The following is a 22,223-nucleotide window of genomic DNA, read 5'->3' as shown; positions in this document are numbered from 1 at the left end:
ACTGTGAACTCTATTGCTGCTGGTTCGTTTCTAAAACGCCACAGTTTGGAACACAGTTTTATAGAACTCGTTAGACCACATCTGGAGTGTTTCATACTGTTCTGGTCGCCCCGATTCTCGGAAGGATGTCGGGGCTTTGGAGAGGGCACAGAAGAGGTTTACCGGGACACTGCCTGGATTAGAGGACATGAGCTATAACGAGAGGCTGGACAAACTTGTGTTGTTTTCTCCAGAGCGGCGCAGGCTGGGGTGAGACTGGATGGACGTTTATAAGATTACGAGAGGAATAGATCGAGTGGACAGACGATATATTTTTCCTGGGGGTTGAAATGTCTAATACATTTAAGGTGAGTGGAGATGTGAGCGGCAAGTTTGCTTCTTTCCACAGAGTAGTGGGTAAACGGACATCTGTCTGGGGGTAAGAGACCAAAGCGGCCACGTGATCCCGTTTCCTGTTCACGTTTCTCTGCAGATCTGCAGCATCTGCGGGTCACTGCTCTACCTATACGTGTAGCTTCATCTTTCCCCGTTCAGACAAGGCAGTGAGATCCGGATCTGTCACGTCCTCTCGTTGTGGTGGACAATATGGTTTTTTTTCGGCAATATTTTCAGCATGTTTCATTCCACTGTTTTTACCTGCTGAAGTGCTGCCGATGTTTCTGGGTGTCTGACCCACTTATGTGAGAATTTAGCTTTTTATAATTATCTGAGCTTCTCATAAATGTGTGCAGTTCAGTTAAGCTTCACTCCACTACTTCCAAAGCAACAACCCAGTCAGTCAAATAGTTTCACACAATTAAAATAGTTTATTACATCTTTTTTTCATTTTGTACTATTTATATAATTTAACAATGTGATAGTTATATTCTTATATTAAATCACAATTGTTAAAATCTATGGTCAAAAATTAGGTTCTACTTCTGAACGAATTTCATGACATATGCCGGTGCTATTAAACTTGATTCTGATATTGATATGGGAGACCCACCACCAGTCACCTGATCCCACTTACCGCAGATCGTAATGAGAGATTAAAGCCTTTTCTATTTATTTGCGTTCCTCAGAAAGACAACAGTTCAGTTTCCTTCTGTGGTTCCAGAGCAAAAGCTCAGTCTGACTAATATTTGCACACAATTAAAATGGGGAATTTGTTTATTATCATCATGTACTGAACGACAGTGAAAATCTTCCCTGACGTACCATCCACACAGATCGATACATTACAACGGTACATCTAGCTGATATACGATAAAACAATAACTGTAACAAACATTATGGCTGCAGAGAAAATGCAGTGCAGATAGACATATGGTGCAGGGTCACGTCGAGTTACATTGTGAGGTCGAGTCCATTTTATCATTTATTTGGCTTATAACTGCAGACAGGAAGCCGTCCTTGAGCCGGGTGGTTCGCTTTAAGGCTTTTGTATCTCTTCCCCGATGTGGGAGCGGGTTTGCAGGAAGAATGTACAGGTTATGAGGTTCTTTGTGTACATGCCCTGCTTTTCTGAGGGAGAGGAAGTGTACGGAGAGTCCATGGAGGGGAAGCTTGTTTCTCTGATGTTCTCTGCTCTCCAAAGTTCTCTGCAGTTCCTTGCAGTCATGGGCAGAGCAGTAGCCATACAAAGGCGTGAAGTATCGACAAGAAGCTCAGAGACATCGGCCTTCACCCTGCCTTGTGTAGCTGGATCCTGGACTTCCTGTCAGATCGCCGGCAGGTGGTAAGAGTGGGCTCCATCTCCTCTGTCTCTCTGACCCTCAGGACACATACCCCACAGTGTTGTCTCTTTGGCCCTCTCCTTTACTCTCTGTGCACCCATGACTTGTGTTGCCACCCACACCTTCAACCTGCTAATGAAATTGGCTGACAGCACTACATTGATTGGCCTAACCTCAAATAATAACTTTCAATCGATCAAATACCTCCTGACAAGGTTCGGTCCAAACATACTTTTCACGCTTCTTCAGGAGATTGGTCAGAGAAAGAGCGATAGCAGCAAAGTTCTTACGAAAATATCCATCCATTCCCAGAAACCTTCTAAGAGCCTTCTTATCAGTCAGAATAGGAAGTTGAGAAATTGCCTGGACTTTTGCCCGAACAGGAGCCAACTTGCTTTGACCAACAACATAGCCAAGACAGGTCACAGTGGCATGGCCAAATTCACTCTTAGCTAACTGTAAGGTCGTCCTGAGAAAGCCTGTCAAACGGCTTCTCTACTGCAGAGATATGCTTTTCCCAAGTGTCACTCCCTGTGGCTAAGTCATCAATATAGGCATCTGTGTGTTCTAACCCTCGAATTACAGAATCAATCATTCTCTGGAATGATCCTGGACCATTTTTCCTTCCAAAAGAGAAAACATTGTATTCATACAACCCAGAAGGTGTCACAAATGCAGAAATTTCTCTACCTCTGTCTGTCAATGGATCACACCAATACCCTTTCAACAGATCAATCTTTGTAAGAAATTTAGCTTTTCCAGACTTATTGATGCAATCATCCTCCCTAGGGATAGGAGAGGATTCTGTTTTTGTTACTGCATTTACCTTCCCATAATCAGTGCAAAATCTAACACCACCATCAGGTTAAGGCACAATAACGCAGGGTGAGCTCCAATCTGATGCCAAAGGACTAATAATACCATTTTCATCATATATTAAATTCCTTGCTCAGCCAATTTACACTTTTCGACGTTCATGCAATATGGGTGTTGTTTAATCGGTTTGGCTTGACCAATATCTACATCGTGTACTGCGACTGTGGTTTGCTTGGGAACATCGTGAAATAAATCTTTAAACATCAGGATTACTTCCTTCAGCTGTTGTTGTTGCTTTGGCTACAGATGAGCCAACTCGTTAGCAATGTTTTCTGGAACAACCGAGTTCATTAGCCTAACTGGGACCATGTTTGGCTTGTGAAAATTCTCAGACGAGTCGATTGTTTCATTCTCAATATGTTTTGACAACAACACTCACAGACGGTGCCTGCTTGTCAAAATACGGCTTCATTATATTTATGTGTACCACCTGTGTTAGTTTACGTTGGTCGGGTGTTTTAATAGCATTATTCAGATCATTAATTTGAGAGACTATTTCAAGCACCTTATCTCCCACCTGATATTTTCTTTCTCAAGCCCACTTATCAAACCAACACTTCATTTTGTTTTGAGAGATCTTTAAGTTTTGTCTCACTAGACTACAGACTTGGTGTAGTTTATTCTTGAACTTCTAAACAGAGTCTAACAAGTTAACATGTACATCCCCATCAATCCACTGTTCCTTTAACAAGGACAAGGTTCCCCTCACTATAAATTTTAAAAAGGGTTCACCGAATGCAGTTATAGGGCAGAGTGGGGCCACTGGGGTGACCTGATTCGGTTTACCCACAACTTGACAAGTGCGACAGCTTCTGCAAAAGGTCACAACATCTTTCCTCAAATTAGGCCAGTAGAATTATTACATAACTGTTTACAGTTTTATTCACTCCAAAATGTCGACCTAATGGCATACTGTGGGCCAAAGTTAAAATTTCAGCCATATAACTTTAGGAACTACAACTTGGTGAACAATTTCCCATTCCTCACTCGCTGGTATAGCAGGTGGCCTCCACTTCCTCATTGACACTTCATCATGAGATAATACCCTACTGGCACATTCTTAATCTCATCATCTGAGAGGGCTGTTTCTTTTAAAGCTTCAATCTCAGGGTCTCGGTTCTGTTCTGCTATAAACTCCTTCCTAGACAGGGATAAATCATTCTCATCAGACTTACGACTGAATCCTGTTGAAACAATGAAGGCAGAAATTCCCTGACAAGTCATCATAACCTGAATCCCGATTTTGGCTATCATGGGTATCAGAATCATGCTGCACAGATTCGTCTGCGTCGGCATACTTTTAGCCATACTTTGAGTTCCTGCGCAGGAAGGATAAATGTTAAAATCCATCTGTGGGTCATCAGTGGTTGTCTTAGTTGTCAACAGCGCTGCAGGAACAATTTTAGGTCATTCCTTAACAGCAAACTAACATCTTCCAATGGTAAAATGGAGTATAATCCAATTTTAACAGGTCCCAAAAGCAACCCTGACAGTAAATTTACCTTGTACAATGGCACAGAAACCATGCTACCCCCAAAGCCTTTAATAAGATTTACTTCATCAGTGTTCGTCTCATCACCAAACTTTAGAACGCTGTCTAATATAAGTGACTGAGAATCCCCAGTAACTCGAAGAATTTTTGGTAGTTGGGTTGACCCTTCCTTTACTAATACAAACCCATTTGACATAAAATGATCAAAAGCCTTCTTAATTCAGTCAGAGTTCTCAGTCCATAACTGAGCCTCAACAGAATGTTCAGAACCCTGTGGGTTTATAGGTGCGTCAACAAACTGAACACCGGCATTTGGGACTGGCTTCTTTTCATTTTTCTTATTCAGGATAGAACAATTAGCCATCACATGACCAGTTTTCTTACAATAGTAACGAGCAAGACCAGAATATTTCTCTTTCAGCTGCTTCCCTTCATCCTTACTCTTGTCACTAGTCCCAGCTGTAATTTCTGGTTTACCCTGGTGATCTCTGGCACTCTTTTGGAAGCTCTTATTTGGGATAATCTTAACCTTATGTAAAAGCAAACTCATCTGCTATTCTATCAGACTCCTGCAAATTGGCAGTATCCTTTTCATCTAAATATGTCTTTATGTCGTCAGGAGCACACCTTTTGAATTCTTCAATTAAAACTAACTCTTTCAAGCTATTAAAATCATCATATAGTTATCATCATCATCATATATGTGAACCAGCGATCAAAACACACAGACTTCTCATAAGCAAATTACATATGTCCGGTTCACAGATTTCCACAAATTTCAAAACGTTTGCCTGTATGATTCTGGGACCAACTCGTAAGCTTTGAGCACAGCCTGTTTCACTATGTCACAATCAGCTGCTTCATCAACTGTCAAAGCAGAATAGGCTTGCTAAGCCTCCCCCTTTGTAAGAGAACCAACCCTCTTTTGGCCACTTTAAATTCTAAGCAACCTTCTCAAAATGCTGTAAGTATTTATCAACCTCTGTCTCATCAAATGGAGGTACCAATTTAATTTCCTGACTGGCCTCAAACTCATCACCAGAGTCTAACGCTAGACCCCTTTGCTGCAACCACTGTATCTTTTCCAGCTCGAATAGCCTCTGTCCTTCTGCTTCCTCCCTCTGTTTTTCTGCCTCCTCTCTGATTTTCTGCCTCGATAGCCTCAAACTGCCTCTGCCTTTCCGCAGCCTCCATCTTTAATTTTTCTCACTCGTACTGGAGCTCAAGCTCACTAGATTTACTTTCAGGAAACACCTCCAACTCCTCCACTTTAAACACACTCTCAGAAACATAATGTTCAGCTATTACCCTCTGCAACTGTGCCCTCCTCATTGTCAATTTCAACATAGCAAGTTTTAACCTTCTAGCAAGACTCAACAACTCAATCCGTCTGGCATCCTCTAATGCCTCAGAGGTTGCCGCTTCCAAACAATAATCAGCATCCGCTGCTGATTTTCCACACACAAATAAATCAAAAGGGACTTCCCCAATGAAATCAATATTTAATGACGACGCCCCCATAGATGTTCATATCCCGGATGCAGGCCCCAATTTTGTTATGAATTGTAAAGCTTTTGAAACAAATCAGCACCAATAGACTACACCTGAAACAACACTCACACAAAATGCTGGTGGAACACAGCAGGCCAGGCAGCATCTATAAGGAGAAGCACTGTCGACGTTTCAAGCCAAGACCCTTCGTCAGGACTGCCTGAGACTGCCTGACGAAGGGTCTCGGCCTGAAACATTGACAGTGCTTCTCCTTATAGATGCTGCCTGGCCTGCTGTGTTCCACCAGCATTTTGTGTGTGTTTGAATTTCCAACATCTGCAGATTTCCTCGTGGAGACTACAGCAGGAATCTGTTTTTGATGTTAAAACTACCTTTATTAGAATGTACTTATAATATAGTAACTTAAGCAAGATAAACAAAAGTTAACAGTGTTATGTTTATATATGTGTGTAAGTATAAATCCAAAACTATTGAGCATGGGGGAACCAAGGTCTGGAGTCTTGAGATGGTAAATTATGAAAGTTCAGTTCAGCCACGGAATAACTGATGAGAGAGATATTTGTAATCCAGGGTAAATGTAAAGGGAAGGCAATTATGTCAAATTCCACAGGTTCCATGGTGGTAAAACAAGAGAACAGTCACTGCAGATTTTATCTGTCATCCTTCCAAATCCACATACTAATTATCACCCAAAGTGACTTGTCACAAGGGGTATCGTCTTCAAATGAATTACCACACCACACACAGGCAAGGGTTAACACATCAGTGGTCTTCATAGGATACCCCAAATCAGATCCACTCATACGGATCAAACGACGTGACAACCACACATTTGTGTACGCTGAATCGATAATTAACCCACTTTTGTGGGCATAGGGAAATTCCAAACAGTGACCCTTGGCACCTATTTCCCTTGTATAGATCCTTCCATTTCATCTCCTGACTCTGAGTGTCTGTGTCCTCAGCTAAAACTAAACAAGCTGGGAGTGATGTAAACAAGCTGCAAGTCAGACTGATTCATCTTCTTAATCTCTCTCTCTTAAAATGACAGTCCACAGCAAACAAAACCTAGGGATTCATAACAACTGACTGGAGTGCCAGTAGTTGGGATGACTGAGTGAATCCTTGCCCACATTCTCAGCAGGTAAAAGGCTGCTAGCCAGGGTGAACTCGCTGATGTCTCTGTAGTGTGGAAGAGCGAGTGAATCTCTTCCCACATTCTGAGCAGGTGAATGGCCTCTCTCCAGTGTGAACTCGCTGATGTTCCAGTAATCTGGATGACTCAGTGAATCTCTTCCCACAGACGAAGCAGATGAACGGCTTCTCCCCAGTGTGAACTCGCTGATGTCTCTGTAGGCTGGATAAATGAGTGAATCTGCTCCCACAGTCTGAGCAGGTGAATGGCCTCTCTCCAGTGTGAACTCGCTGATGACTCTGTAGGCTGGATAAATGAGTGAATCTCTTCCCACATTCTGAGCAGGGGAACGGCATCTCCCCAGTGTGAACTCGCTGGTGTTCCAGAAGGTGGGATGACAGAGTGAACCGTTTCCCACATTCTGCGCAATTGAACGGCTTCTCACCAGTGTGAACACGCTCATGTCTCAGTAGGGTGGAAGATTGAGTGAATCCCTTCCCACATTCTGAGCAGGTGAACGGCTTCTCCCCAGTGTGAACTCGCTGATGACTCTGTAGGTCGGATGACTGAGTAAATCCCTTCCCACATTCTGAACAGGTGAACGGCCTCTCCCCAGTGTGTACTCGCTGATGACTCTGTAGTTGGGATGACTGGGTAAATCCCTTCCCACATTCTGAACAGATGAACGGCTTCTCCCCAGTGTGAGCTCGCTGGTGTCGCTGTAGGGTGGATGAATGAGTGAATCTCTTCCCACAGACTGAGCAGGTGAACGGCTTCTCCCCAGTGTGAACTCGCTTATGACTCTGTAGTTGGGATGACTGAGTAAATCTCTTCCCACATTCTGAACAGGTGAACGGCTTCTCCCCAGTGTGAACTCGCTGATGACTCTGTAGGTTGGATGGATCAGTGAATCTCTTCCCACAGTCTGAGCAGGTGAATGGCTTCTCCACAGTGTGAACTCGCTGATGACTCTGTAGGTGGGATAACTGAATGAATCCCTTTCCACATTCTGAGCAGATGAACGGCTTCTCCCCAGTGTGAACTCGCTGATGTCTCTGTAGGCTGGATAAATGAGTGAATCTGCTCCCACAGTCTGAGCAGGTGAATGGCCTCTCCCCAGTGTGAACTCGCAGATGACTCTGTACTTGGGATAACTGAGTAAAACTCTTCCCACATTCTGAACAGGTGTACGGCTTCTCCCCAGTGTGAAGTCGCTGATGACTCTGGAGGGTGGATGAATCAGTAAATCCTTTCCCACATTCTGAGCAGGTGAATGGCTTTTCCCCAGTGTGAACTCGATGATGTCTCAGTAGGCTGGATAACTCACGGAATCCTTTCCCACATTCTGAGCAGGTGAACGGCTTCTCCCCAGTGTGAACTCGCCGATGTCTCAGTAGGCTGGATAACTCACTGAATCCTTTCCCACATTCTGAGCAGGTGAATGGCTTCTCTCCAGTGTGAACTCGCTGATGTACCAGTAGGTTGGATAACTCACTGAATCCTTTCCCACATTCTGAGCAGGTGAATGGCTTCTCCCCAGTATGAACTCGCTGATGTCTCCGTAGGTTGGATGTCTGAGTGAATCCCTTCCCACAGACTGAACAGGTGAATGGCTTCTCCCCAGTGTGAACTTGCTGGTGAGCCATTAGGTCAAATGACTGAGTGAATCCTTTCCCAGAAATTCAACAGATCACCAGCCTCCGCCCGGTGTGGTGTGAACTGACTGGTGTGTCCACAGGCGGGAAGACCAACTGAATCCTTTTTCACACACAGAACAGGTGAATGGCCCTGCCCAGTGTGAACTTGCTGATGTACCTTCAGTTGAGATGACCGAATAAATCCCTCCCCACAGTCTGAGCAGGAAGGATGGTTGATTGAATATCCTTGCTCCACTTCTTAAATATCCAGACAGAGACAGCAAAACTGGCGGACTGTGTTTGAGATTCCCGGTGACAAATTCCTTCACATTTTTATCCTGTGAAAAGATTTACAAAATCCATCAATGGATTTAGGACCACATTTCAGATGAGAATTCTTGAGTTGCCAAGGTTTGATCTGGTATCACACTGTTACAGTGATGTTCAACCCAAGTTGGACAGAGAAATCATCTCCTGACTGGGCAGAGTGCTGGAATCTGGAATGACCATCAATTCCCTGATGCTCTTCCTGTCTCTATAACAATGGGGCATTTCTGCCGCCTCCAATCTGTGAACTGGCTCATTTTGACTCTCTCCGTTGGTATTATTCCCTGTTCCTGTTGAGCAGTATGGGTGCCTGGCCCCACAGTAACTGAAACAGTCTCACGCAAATTGTCTTTGTGGATGTGCACCTGGGATTTTCTTTTATGTATTATTAACTTAAACTGCCACAGTTTTAACACCATATAAAAAAAAACTCGTGCTGAGATGAATGGTTGGTCCGCACAGCGGTTAAAAGGGGTTAGAGTGAATTTTTGTAATATTTCAGGTTCTTGTAGAAAATTACAACACAGAAACAGGTCCTTTGGGCCATCTAGTCTGTGCTGAACTATTTAAACTGCCACTCCCAAACCCCTACCATCCAGGTACCTACACGAACCTCTTAAATGTTGAAATGGAGCTCGCATGCACCACTCGGGATGGCTGCTCATTCCAAACCTAGATGACCATCTGTGTGAAGAAGATTCCCCTCATGTTCCCCTCAACATTTCACCTTTCACCCTTGACCCCTGGCCACTGGTTGAAGTCCCACCCAATCTCAGTGGAGAAAGCCAGCTTGCATTTACACTATCTGTGCCCCTCTACCACAATCAAATCTCACCTCGATCTTCCACATTCCAAGGAATGAAGTCCTGACCTGTTCAATCTTTCCTTATAACCAAGTACTCCAAACTTGGCAACATCCTTGTGAATTTCCTCTGAAATCTCTGAAACTCTTTTAAATCTTTCCTGTAGGTAGGTGACCAAAACATCACACAACACTCCAAATTAGGCCTCTTTTACAAGTCAACATAATATCCATCTGTTGTCAGTATTTGGTTCATGAAAGCCAATGGGCTAAAATCTTTCTTTCCATCACTATCTAACTGTGATACCACTTTCAGTGAATTAAGGACTTATATTCCCAGGTCCCTTTCTTCTACAACACTCCTCCGTGCCCGACCAGTCACTGTGAAAGACCTCTGTTGGTAGGTCAGTCCAAAGTGCAACAACTCACACTTGTCTGCATTAAATTCCATTTTCCATTTCTCAAACCATTTTCCCAGGGGGTCCAGATTGCACTGCAAGCCATGATAGTCTTCCTCGCTGTCCACTACACCACCAGTCTTGGTGGTCATAAATCTGCTAATCCAGTTAACCACACTATCATCCAGATTACTGATCTAGATGACAAACCACAACAGATTCAGCACTGATCCCTGTGGCAACCACTAGTCACAGGCCTCCAGTCAGAGAGGCAACCATCTGCTACCACTCTCTGGCTTCTGCCAAAGACAGTGTCTCATCCAATTTACTATCTCATCTTGAATGCTGAGTGACTGAAACTTCTTGACCAACCTCCCATATGAGACAAGCGCCTTGCTAAAGTCCATGTAGACGACATCCACTGCCTTGTCTTCATCCACTTTCCTGATAACTTCCTCGAGTAGCTCCATGAGATTGGTTAGACATGACCTACCATGCACAAAGCCGTGCTGCCTATACTTAATCAGTCCACATCTATCCAAATACTTATATTTCCGGTTCTTGCACATACGTTCCAGTAACTTTCCCACTATTCACTACTAGTCACCACTCCGTGGGTTTGGAGATTTCCCTTGAATTTCATAGAATGATAGAAATCTATAGCACATTACAGACCCTTTGGCCCACAGTGCTGTGCCGACTATGTAACTTACTCTAGAAGCTGCCTGGAGTTTCCCTAGCGCATAGTCCTCTATGTTTCTGAGCTCCATGTAACTATCTAAGAGAGTGTGAAAAGTCCCTGTTGCATCCGCCTCGACAACCGCTGCTGGCAGTGCATTCGACACATCCAACACTCTCTGTGTAAAAAACCTACCCCTGACATCCCCTCCGCATATATTTCCAAGCACCTTAAAACTATGCCCCATCCTGTTAGCCATCTTAACGCTGGGGAAAAATCCTCTGGCTATCCACACACTCACTGCCCCTTATCATCTTATACACCTAAAAAAGGCTCTAAACATTAACAAGGAAATTATACATTGCTCTGAGGATTTGTTGGAAGTAAACAAAATTATGAGGGTATAGATAGGGTAAATGCAAACAGCTTTTTCCACTGAGGTTGGGTGGGACGACAACCAGAGGTCATGGGTAAGTGGGGAAGGTGAAAATTTAATGGGAACATTTGGAAAAGTTCTTTACTGAAATGGTCATGAGAGTGCAGAATGAGATGTCAGCACTAGTGGTGAATATGAGCTCGATTTCACCATTAAGAGAAGTTTGACAGGTACCTGAATGGTAGGGGTACGGAGGGTGATGATCCCGGTGCAGGTAGTTGCATTAGAGAGCTTAAATGTTTTTGTGGCATTGACTAAATGGGCCAAATAGCCTGTTTCTCCACTGAACTTCTTCATGTTTCTGTGACAGAGAAGCTGGCCAAACTTGTTTGGAAGGGAAAAGGTAGGAGTGACAACGGATCAGCAATGGCTGGAGTTTCTGGGAGCAATTCGAGAGCTGAGTAATCGATACATCCCAAAGACGTGGAAGCATTGGAAAGGCAGCAGGGCACAACCGTGGGTTAAATGAGAATCCAAAACCAACATAAAAGCAGAGGAGAGGGCAAACAAAAGAGCAAAGGACCATTAGGAAGCTTTCAGAATCCAACAGAAGACAACTAAAGGAAAGTCAGATGAGTTTGGGAGTGGAATTATGAAATGGCTGTCATTAATGAGTTTTGGTTGCACCCAACAGTCCGCGGCATTTAGAGGAACGAGATATCCAGGGCCTCAATATCTCTTGAAAACCAAGATTCCCTGCACTCGTTACCATTCAACTTTTATTTTGTCAGACACATACAAACTCTACACCCTTAAAATTTCACTTCTGAAGAACTCCCACTTACGAAGTACTCCTTTGCTAAAAAACATCCTGTCCCAATTACCGCTTGTCAAATCCTTGCAAATATCATAAAAAAATTGGCCTTTCTCCAATTTAGAATCTCAAGAGAGGTCTAGGCCTCTGCTTTTCTGTATTTACTTGGAATCTCATGATCAGTAGATACAAAGTGTTCCCATACACTAATTTCTGTCACTAGCCCTAGATCACTTCCCAATAGCTTATTGCACACTTCTACATCGGGAATTTTACATACTGATTAAGGTAGATTTGATAAGCTCTACCTCATCTAGTCCTTTTACAGCCTAGGATTCCAGTCAATAAACGGAAAGTTAAAATCATTCACTTTATCAACCTTTGTTTCTTGGCATAGTCCGCAATCTCTCTACAGATTTGTTCCTTGAAATCCATCAGACTGTTGGGCGCAAGCAAGTCCAAGTAATGGCTACAATATCATAATTTCATGTCCTGAGGTCTGAATGACATCTGTTTGATGTCAAAAAAAGAACCTTGCCCTCAATGTCACTGAAACAAAGGAGCTGGCTGTAAACTACAGGAGAAATGGAGACAGGCTGACCCAGGATCTGGGGCTGAGAGGGTGAACAGCTTTAAGTTCCCTGGCACACACAACACCGAGGATCTCACCGGGTCAGTACATACTGGCTGTGTGGTGAAAAAGGCACAACAGCACCACTTTCACCGCAGGCAGTTCAGGAAGTGTGGGACGGGGCCCCAAATACTAACAACTTTCTACAGGGGCACAATTGAGAGCATCCTGACTGGCTGCATGACTGCCTGGTATGGGTGCTGTACTTCACTCAGTTGCAGGACTCTGCAGAGAGTGGTGCAGACAGCCCAGCGCATATGTAGATGTGAACTTCTCACTATTCAGGACATTGACAAAAACAGGTGTGTAAAAAGGGCCACTGTGTAAAAAGGATCATTGGGGACCAGAGTCACCCCAACCACAAACTGTTCCAGCTGCTACCATCTGGGAAACGGTAGCACAGCCTGAAAGCCCGGATCAACAGGCCCAGGGACAGCTTCTTCCACCAGGCCCTCTGATTGATTAATTCATGCTGATACAATTGTACTTTTATTTATCCTGACTGTCCTGTTGTACATACTATTTATTATAAACTATTATAAATTTCACATTGCACATTTAGACAGAGACGTAACATAAAGATTTCTGCAACTCATGTATGAAGAATGTAAGTAATAAAGTCAATTCGATTCAATTCAACCTCTCCACTATCTGTTCTGTCATTCTGGCTCCAATCCTCCCTGCAACTTTAGTTTAACCACCCACCCCACAGGGGAGCACCAGCAAGCCTTGCCACTAGGATATTCATCCCTTTCTAGTTCTGTTCCACTAACTAACAAATCCCCTATCACCCCTTTGACTTTCCTCTGCCAGGTAATTCCCCCCAACAGTTTCTAAAGTGTCCACCTGTTGTTGTGGGGGATAGCAACAAGAGTACTCGGCGATGGCTATTTAACCTCACTCCCCTTCCTGACTCTCACCCAGTTTCCTGTGTCCTGCACCTTGGGTACAACTCACCTCTCTGCACGTCATACCTATCACACCCTCTGACGCTTGGATGATGCGGAATTCATCCATTTCCAGCTCCAACTCCTTAAAGTGCAGCTGGATATACACCTTCTACATGAGGGCGTCAGGGACACTGGAGGTCTCCCCGCCTTCCCACCAATGTCCCCTCTAATTTGTAATGACCAGTGTGTGCAAAAACCTTGCACTGTACAATTTTTACCCAGTGACAACAACATGTACAAACTGAATTTTATATAGAGAGATATTCATTTCAACAGCGAGCAAGTCACTGTCAGTAAGATCTTTAATCTCCTCTGGTTGAGTCTTGATTGAGTTCATCTGCACTCTCACACAACCTATGTAACAGGTTAATGAAGGATTTACTCGCCACAGCTTTTGCAAACCACCTATTTGTGATTTTCTTGCTAAATGATGCTTTCAATTTCAGATTTCCAAATATCACTCCACTTCTTCCCACTAGAAAATTCTCCAGCAACAATACAGACGGTATTGTACATAAGTATTTCCCCTGAAGTCTCACCCAGGTGACTGACAGTGGAGAACTCAGTGATGGTAATGCCAAGGAATACTGCCTTTAAGGGCAGTAGTCCGTCTCCCTGGAGTCTGGCACATTTCTGATGTGAAAGCTACTTGTTGCCCAGGGCAAAGGTGTTTGATATCATTACGTAGCCAGACAGAATTGGTGGAAGCGTGTTCTCACTGGTAGAAAAATGCAGACCGAGAGGAGGTAGAACAAGCAACAGACACAAAATGCTGGAGGAACTCAGCAGGCCAGGCAGTATCTATGGAAAAGAGTACTAATGCTGAATTCCTCCAGCAATTTGTGTGTGTAGCTTGGATTTCCAGCATCTGCAGAATTCCTCTTTGTGATTGGAGGTAGAACAAAGATGATTTTCTCAACTGGTGATGTAAAAGATTTTAGAGCCATAGAATAGAACACTACAGCACAGTACAGGCCCTTCAGCCCTCCATGTTGTGCCAACCCATATAAACCTTAAAAAAAGAACTAAACCCACACTACCCCGTAACCCTCCATTTTTCTTTCATCCATGTGCCTGTCCAAGAGGCTGTTAAATACCCCTAATGTTTTAGCCTCCACCACCACCCCTGGCAAGTCATTCCAGGTACTCACAACTCTCTGTGTAAAAAAAAAACTTACCCCTGAAGTCTCCCCTAAACTTCCCTCCCTTAATTTTATACATATGCCCTCTGGTGTTTGCTGTTGGTGCCCTGGGAAACGGGTACTGACTATCCACCCTGTCTATGCCTCTCGTAATCTTTTAGCCCTCTATCAAGTTCTAGACCTTTCATATTATTTCACATTTCATAAAGATTGAAACAGAATAGGCTGAAACACAATGTTCAAAAGTGCTGGCGTTCAATCCATTTGGTGCATTGACTCATTACATTTTTTGGGTTTATGTTTGTCAGAAACACATCCAACAGATTTCCCATCAGAAGTGCAGGAAAATTCTGTACCTGATTTCAAATGAACCACTGAGCACTCTGAAAAAAAGGTGCGGCAGAGGCCGATTTCTCCCTTGTGCTTTTATTTTCAGTGTGAACTATGTAACATTGATGGTGATTAATGATCATTACTTTCAGGCGACAGCCCTGCAAACATGTGACGAACCACAGTAAAACTTAGTGAACCTGCCATGGTTGGGTCTTGGGTGTCGGACCAGCAGATTTTCTGTATTATTAGATGTTCTCTTATTAATACATTATACCTCACTTCCAAATCACTGTTTTTAGACATCACATTCTAGAATTATGTGAAAATAAGGTCAAAGTAAGTTTCAAAGTCATCTGGGAAACAGAAACGTGCAAGTTTAAAGGGAGCAGAGATACCTGACTGACCTGCATGAGGTGTTGAGCTACCTAAAATGCATTCTTGAACGTATACTGCAGATTTAAAGCATTAATTGGATTTAAATTATTTTATTAAATTAACATTATCTTGCATCTCTTAATCCTAATTCACAAGTTTAACATAGAATTAACCTTTCTGCATTTGGATATCTACAATTTTTGTTCTTTTCTTTCGAAAAATGCGGTCACATCATAATACTATTCAAACTTCTGACCAAAAGTCTTATTTTTCCCCCTTTTATTTTTTCCCAGGAAAAAAATACTATAAACTTTTTGCTATTTAAAATTGGTAACATTTATCAATTCATGCTTTTGTTTAAAATTAAATTGCTTAACTCCCTGAAGCAAACTTGTAAGTTCACTAGCTAATAAAGAATTGAACAAAGAGGATTGTATATTTTACGCACAAAGCAGCATAATATCAATGCTCCTACATCATAAATTGGGAGACAAATGTACACATCCCAACCTTATTAGGTATTTGTACTCAATTTTTCCCACAGATGGTGAACTGCTAATCTTGGCTGGTTCATCAGGCACAGCATGGAGAAGGTCTGAAGGGAGGTGGAGTGGTTTGTGTATTTGCAGCAGTGCTGGGAGGAAAAATCAGCATGAATGATGAATGTCTTTAATGTCCCTTCCTATAAAATGCTCGACAGTTGTTTCACACTTATTTGACCTTGAGCTTTTTTTTTAAAACCATATTACACTTTAGTCAGGATTACTTAGAATTTCAACATCTCTTTTCCAGTGAAAATAATAAGTGGGAAGGGGTATAATTTAAAGATCCTATATATTCAGTTTAATCCACCCCGTTCTAATGAAATGTTTATTCAGTTATTCATGCTATTGACAAGGCTCCGAATAAAGCAAATGAGGACCAATAGGTGTGGTCCATTCTTACAACCAGTTCAATGGCATAATTTTAAACTCACTTCCCCAAGTTTTCACATTTAGGAGCAGAATCACAAGAAGAGCTGGCAAATGACCAGGGAAAGCTTCACACAGAATCACAGAACAATTTTATAAAATTATTGTTGGCATGAAAGGAGATCATCAACCAGAACTATCCTTTCAACTCCAATCCTTTTCTCTTGCCCTGCATCACTGCAAAAATTCACTCTCATTTCCTTTCCAATTCTATTTGGAAGTACTGTCTTAGTCTTCGACAGTACTGTCCTGTGGATATCCACTAACTGTGCTCTGGAAGTCCAATCCAAAGTAGAATCTTTGCTAATCTACAATGCTAGCACTGCACCTCACCATACTTTATGTCCAGTAATTTAACCAAGATTCCGATTTTCTAATCACAGAAAAGACTAAGTACTAATTTAAAACAAAGGCTAAGGTTTAAACTTTCATCTTATGCTGATGATCATCTAATGTTATACTGCTTTTCCATATATAAGATAGATAGATAGATAGATAGATAAATAAATAAATAAATAAATAAGGAATGACAGATAAGGTTGTGGTCTAAGGAAGAAGGAGTCAATTTTAGAAAATCCAGCACATCTATTTTTCAACATAGTCCACTCCTACATTTACACACTTAGTCCAGCGGTCGTGTAACATACGAATCTTGGACCTCCAGAGAGTGTCCACAGACGGGTTTTGTTCCCTTTCTCCGAGTACCTAATCCTTGCATTTAGATAGCTGGAGCTCAGCTCTGTCTGAGAGATCCATCGGTTCCCATTCCCTCATCAGCCGGAAGCTCCCCGGGGGCCCGTGTACGGATCGTGGGGCTGAGAGAGAGGGAAGAGGGCAGGACTGTCCCGGGGTTGCTGGTCACGGTCTCCGAAATTCAGAGGAATTATCCCGAAGTCGGTGTTTACGAAAAAAACACGGAGAATCGCTCTTACCTGCAACCGACATTTTCAAGGCCTCGTGTGCTGCGCGCATGCGTGATACTCGGGGACGTCGTCAGCCTGACGCCTGCGCAGTTCATCAGAGCTTCAGTGCCTGATAAGAATTATTCTGGCAGGCCCTTTTGGGTAATACCGGTGCCATTAAACAGTTCTTGAAGCACCGATTCAATGTCCATATCTCATTTTTTTTCGGGTATATAGAAAAAATCTGAAGCTTTTTTAACGCAGGAAGCGGCTCACATAAACAATGTATTCAATATCCACGTGTATCTAATGCCAATGTAAAATGCAAGTATAAAACACAGGAGATTCTGCAGTGGCTGGACATACAGAGACGCACACACACAAAATGCTGGGGGAGCTCTGCAGTTCAGGTAGTAACTAAGCAGTGGAGTCCACAGTCTAGGCATGCTGAAGAGGCTCGGTGTAAAAGTTGTTTATTTATTCCTCTCCACAATTGCTGCCTAATCTTTTGATTTCCACCAGTATTTTGCAGAAACTAACAATCTTTTTTCCAAATTTTTCTGATTTTCCTTTTGTAGCCATATCCTGTTGGTCTGTTTCTTCCCTCTCCTCCTCCTCGTAAACTCCAGACCCATTCTCTCTCTGGAGCCGCAAAGCCTGACTCAGGCTGGCAACTCTTTGGTTTCTGACTCTGCACCATCGAAGTTTCACTCGCCAGTCTGCTGTCAGACTTTAGAGGTGCATTGTGATACGAGACCGCAGATTCGTTTACTGTGAGTGTCGCTTTAAGTGCCTGAGTGAGGCGGGTCTGTGACGTCACACAGGCGCTGCAGCAGAGACAGAGAGACAGAGGGGGGAGGAGAGGGAGGGGGGAGAGAGAGATAGAGGGAGACGAAGAGAGGAAGAGTGAGAGAGACTTCAGCTCGTCACTGCTATGCCCAAAAGATTGGGTTGATCATCGGCACGCAGTGCACAACGGATGTGTGACTGTCACTTCGTATAATCCATATGTGTGGATTTCCCTTACCCGGAATCGGGGTGTTCTGTGGTAACCACTTGAAGACGATATTCCTGTTACTGTCACCTGGTGATATTTCTAAGTGTATTTCGGAGCTAATCGACGGATAAGATCTTCGGCGACTGTTATTTCGTTCACCCAGCGTGGAATGTGTGTGGAATTCTTCGTAATTGCCTTCTCTCTACATCTTCGTGTGGATTTACAAATCTCTCCTCTCACTCGCTTGTTCCGTAGATTACTGAACTTTTCCACTTTACCATCTGAAGACTTTAAGTATTGTTTCCCAATAGCTTGGAATACGTACAACACCGTTAATTGCTGTTTATTTCGTTCAATCTTTTAGATTTGGAGTAGATACTAATGAAGAGAGTGGTTTTAACATCGAAACCAGACTCCGTTAGTGATCTATTGCTGCTGGTACGTAAAAATTGCAACAACCCAGCTGTCTGAGGCACAGTCCTTTAAAATAGGTGAAAATGACACAAAACATTGAAAAGAGCGGAGAAGAAGGAGTTTAACCAACTTCGTCCGGAGCCCTGAACAACGTCACAACCACAGTGAGCTCATCGTCTTGTTCAGCCCGGAGAAAATCATGCAGGAAATTCATGCGGGTGTATAAGATGATGAGAGGCATTGGTCGTTTGGATAGCCAGGGGCTTTTTTCCCAGGGCAGAAACGGCTAACACGAGGGGGAATAGGTTTAAGCTGCTTGGAAGTAGGTACAGAGGAGATGTCAGAGCTAAGGTTTTAAAGCAAAGAGTGGTGTTTGTGTGGAATGCATTGCCAGCGATGGTGGCAGAAGCGAATACAATAGAGTATTTTAAGAGTCTCTTAGATAGGTACACGGAGCTTAGGAAAATAGGTGGCTATGCGGTAGGGTAATTTTAAAGCAGTTTCTAGTGTAAGTTACATGGTCGGCGCAACATTGTGGGCCAAAGCGTCTGTAATGTGTTGTAGATTTCTATGATTCTCTGAAATTCAAGAGAAATCTCCTATCCCACGGAGCGGTGACTAGTTGTAACCTGTCATCACAGGGAGAGTGAGAGGGGGAACGGCAGGGGTAGATTTTAATATACTGATATGGAACAGAAACATGGGCAGGGACCAGATGGACAGAGTGGCCACTCTAGTGTACATTGTGAGTGTGTTAGAGACGATAAGAACCTGAGACACGGGATTTGATACAGAGCTGATTTATCTTTCACAGCTCCACAATATTAAACACCAGACTAGTTTAAGTCTAACATCAGCAGAACCGACTCCTCCAATGCTCAGTGACCAGGGTTCAGTCCTGGGTGCGATGAGCAGCCGCAAGAACTGCAGAATCTGACAGTGACAGTCCCTCATGAACCTGCAGCTGCCTTCATTCACCGTGATGGTTAAACATTTAACACGGAGCTGATTTGAACTTCCTCCCTGATGTGAAGTTGCTGGTGTTGCAGCAGCTGGGATGATTGAGTAAAACTCTTTGCTCACTCCGGACAGAAATGTGGCCTCTATTTATTGTGAACTCACCGGAGCGTCACAAGGTGGGTGAACTGAATGAGTCTCTTCACACACACGGAGCAGGTGAACGGCCGCTTCCCAGAGCGAAGCTGTTGGTGAATCTGCGATGGCCGACTGAATCCCTTCCAAAATGAGAGCCAGTGAATGACGTCACAGTGCTATAACGTCATGGCGATGTATCCAATCAGATCACGGACATGGACACGTGATCGGGCTCTCCTAGTCGCGAGTGAGGCGCTGTCTTCTCCAACATCTCCGCCTCCACATTCAAGGATCGGCGACATTCAAGCGCTGGTGAACTGACAGATACAGCGGAACTAACGAGCTGTTGTGTTTGTGAGTCCCAGCATGAAAGTCGTTCAGAGAGAAAAATCAAACTCCCACCCCAACCCCAGCTTAAAAAAAGAACGGCATCCCGATCATCAATCTACAAACCCCACCCCTCTGGACAAAAGGGAACAATAACATCGAGCCCCCCCCCCCAAAGGAAACAACCATACCACGTACAACAGCGGAGGAGCCGGTGTCACCAGGGTAGCTGAAATCTGGAACTCACTGCCCGAGGTGGTGGTGGAGGCAGGTCCCTTCACAACATTTACGAAGAGGATGAGCATTGAAACTGCCGAGATACAGTCGGCTGTGAACCAAGTGCTGATGAATGGGACCCGTGTGGACAGTGAGTGGATGGTCAGAACAGGTATGGCCGGCCAGAGGCCTGTTCCCGTGCTGTGTGATCCACCAATCCGGACATGCTAAATTAACGATGGTGGCACCGCAAGGCATTGATTTCAAAACTCCACACCCCTCTCCAAACTGAAATAAACCAGACTGCACCCCTTTCTCACCTCTGGGAATATCTGTTTCTGTCAAAGTAGCATAGATTGGTCACTTCTGCTAAACAACTGGCAACTGATGAAGTTCCTGTGTCTTCTTGCATTAATGTTGCTTCCTTACAGCAAACCTAACCCTCTCACTGTGTCAGAATCAGTGATTAAATCAGACCCCAAACACTGTGCTTTCATCCCTGCACGTTATAACTGGAACCATCTCACTGAGGTCTGATGGAGACATAGGATCACATCTCCTCTGCTTCTGACATTTGAAATACCGTCAGAATGGTTTTCTGATTCAGTCTGAAGGTTATGGTACATTCAGCTCGTCATCAGACCTGAAAAATCATGTCTTCCCGCAGCTGGTTCCTCCTGTTGGTGTGTCCTCTTTCGTCCACCTCCAGGGAAGCTGCATCTCCACACAGACTCCTCACTTGAGAATACACACAGTGTTTTCTGTTGACTAATACACCGTGTGTGGACCCCGCTGGCAATTCTGGTGTTGTGACCCGAATCGAGACAAACACCACGCTGACCACTCCACCAACAACACGGCACAGCCGGACACATAACAGGGGACTTTACATCCCACAACACTGGATTCAGTGATGAAACCCGTCATTAATGTTGTTGTCCCACCGAAAAGTCCATTAAGGTGCTTTTAAATGCCAGCGCTCGCCCACAGGTGACGTCAGACACAGTTCCCACGCGCCTGACGTCACACATGGGCTCCCCACACCGGGATCTGCCCTCACGTGCGCGGTGTCTTACGTCACCCACGCGCTGCTGTGCTCGAGCTTTATCGGTTTAACGGCTGGGCTAATAATCACGTGACCAGCCCCTCCCCCACCGCTGTCAACAGAGGATTTAGGAGCTGCGCTATTCCTATTGGTGTGAAGCGATGTCAGTCACTGGTTACAACCAATCGCGGAGGCGGACAAGCCGAGTGGGCGTTACCCCGCTCAAGCGCCGACCGCCTCCTCAGAGCGGAAAAAACCTCAAAGTAAATGTCCGCTTTCTGATTTATTTCCATTTCCCTCCGAGGGAAGTTGGGGCGTTTGTGAAGCGTCTCCTGCGGCCGGAGTCTGATGTATCGCTGAGAGGTAGGAGGAGACCGCTCGGCCCGTCGGTTCGATGCTGGTTCCCCGGGGAGGGAGGGAGAGGGGGGTTTTATTGACAGGATGAAGATGGTGAGAGAGGGGTCGGACTGGATGTTTGTCCCGGTGGGGACAGGAGGGGCTCATCTGTGGAAATGTCTGAGCCCACGGTGGTGCCGAGCAGAGGGATTCACCACATTGGGGGCAAACACCGGCAGACTGTTGCCCTGCAAGCGGGGCCAATGGTCCGGGCAAAGTGACAATTATTTGTGCTTTGTTGGGATTGTACCTGGAATATGGTGTAAAATCCCGCTCCCCATACTAACACGGGTTATACAGACCAAAGAACAAACTGCCGGAGGAACTCAGTGGGTCGGGCAGCATCTGTGGAGGGAAATGACCGTCAACATTTCGGGCCGAGACTCTCCCTCTGGACTGAAAGTGGACGGGAAATAGTCAGAGAAAAGAGGTGAGGGGTGGGGATGGGGCAAGAGCCGGGGAGTGAGAGGTGGATCCAGGTGAGGGGGGAAGTGGGAAGGTGGAAATAGTGACAGGGGTGGGAGGTGAGTGGTTGGGGCAACATGGGGCTGCAGAAGATGGAAATTAATTCTATAGAGGATTAACAAAGTGGTTAGAGAGCATTTATTATAGAGAGTGCAATGAAGATTCACCAGACTGATCCCTGGAGTGGTGGGTCATCAT

At 44.3% G+C, this 22,223-nt stretch overlaps 1 protein-coding gene and 1 pseudogene across 8 annotated transcripts; one reads left to right on the top strand and one right to left on the bottom strand.

Moving 5' to 3' along the window:
- LOC132387346 (zinc finger protein 208-like) overlaps positions 1–22,223 on the top strand; it is a 220,438-nt pseudogene that overhangs the window by 40,810 nt on the left and 157,405 nt on the right.
- Positions 5,947–8,689, bottom strand: LOC132387348 (gastrula zinc finger protein XlCGF26.1-like). Of its 8 annotated transcripts, none has more exons than XM_059959697.1 (2): positions 7,693–8,689; positions 5,947–7,611 (listed from the first exon to the last, which is right to left on the bottom strand). In XM_059959697.1, exons 1-2 carry the CDS (start codon positions 8,377–8,379, stop codon positions 6,754–6,756), a joined length of 1,545 nt encoding a protein of 514 aa, XP_059815680.1. In that variant the 5' UTR covers positions 8,380–8,689; the 3' UTR covers positions 5,947–6,753. The 8 variants fall into 8 exon arrangements, with proteins under 8 accessions (XP_059815680.1, XP_059815678.1, XP_059815681.1 ...); XM_059959695.1 differs by having other exon boundaries at positions 5,947–7,788; positions 7,861–8,689; XM_059959698.1 differs by having other exon boundaries at positions 5,947–7,779; positions 7,861–8,689.

Source organism: Hypanus sabinus, unplaced genomic scaffold, assembly GCF_030144855.1.
Source record: "Hypanus sabinus isolate sHypSab1 unplaced genomic scaffold, sHypSab1.hap1 scaffold_176, whole genome shotgun sequence".
Taxonomy (NCBI): domain Eukaryota; kingdom Metazoa; phylum Chordata; class Chondrichthyes; order Myliobatiformes; family Dasyatidae; genus Hypanus; species Hypanus sabinus.
The sequence above is the reverse complement of the archived record's forward strand: the minus strand, read 5'-3'. Positions and strand labels throughout refer to the sequence as shown.

What these genes read in the sequence shown, in the direction of transcription:
- LOC132387348 (XM_059959694.1), bottom strand. Translation starts at nt 8,379, where the DNA reads ATGGCTCACCAGCAAGTTCACACTGGGGAGAAGCCATTCACCTGTTCA.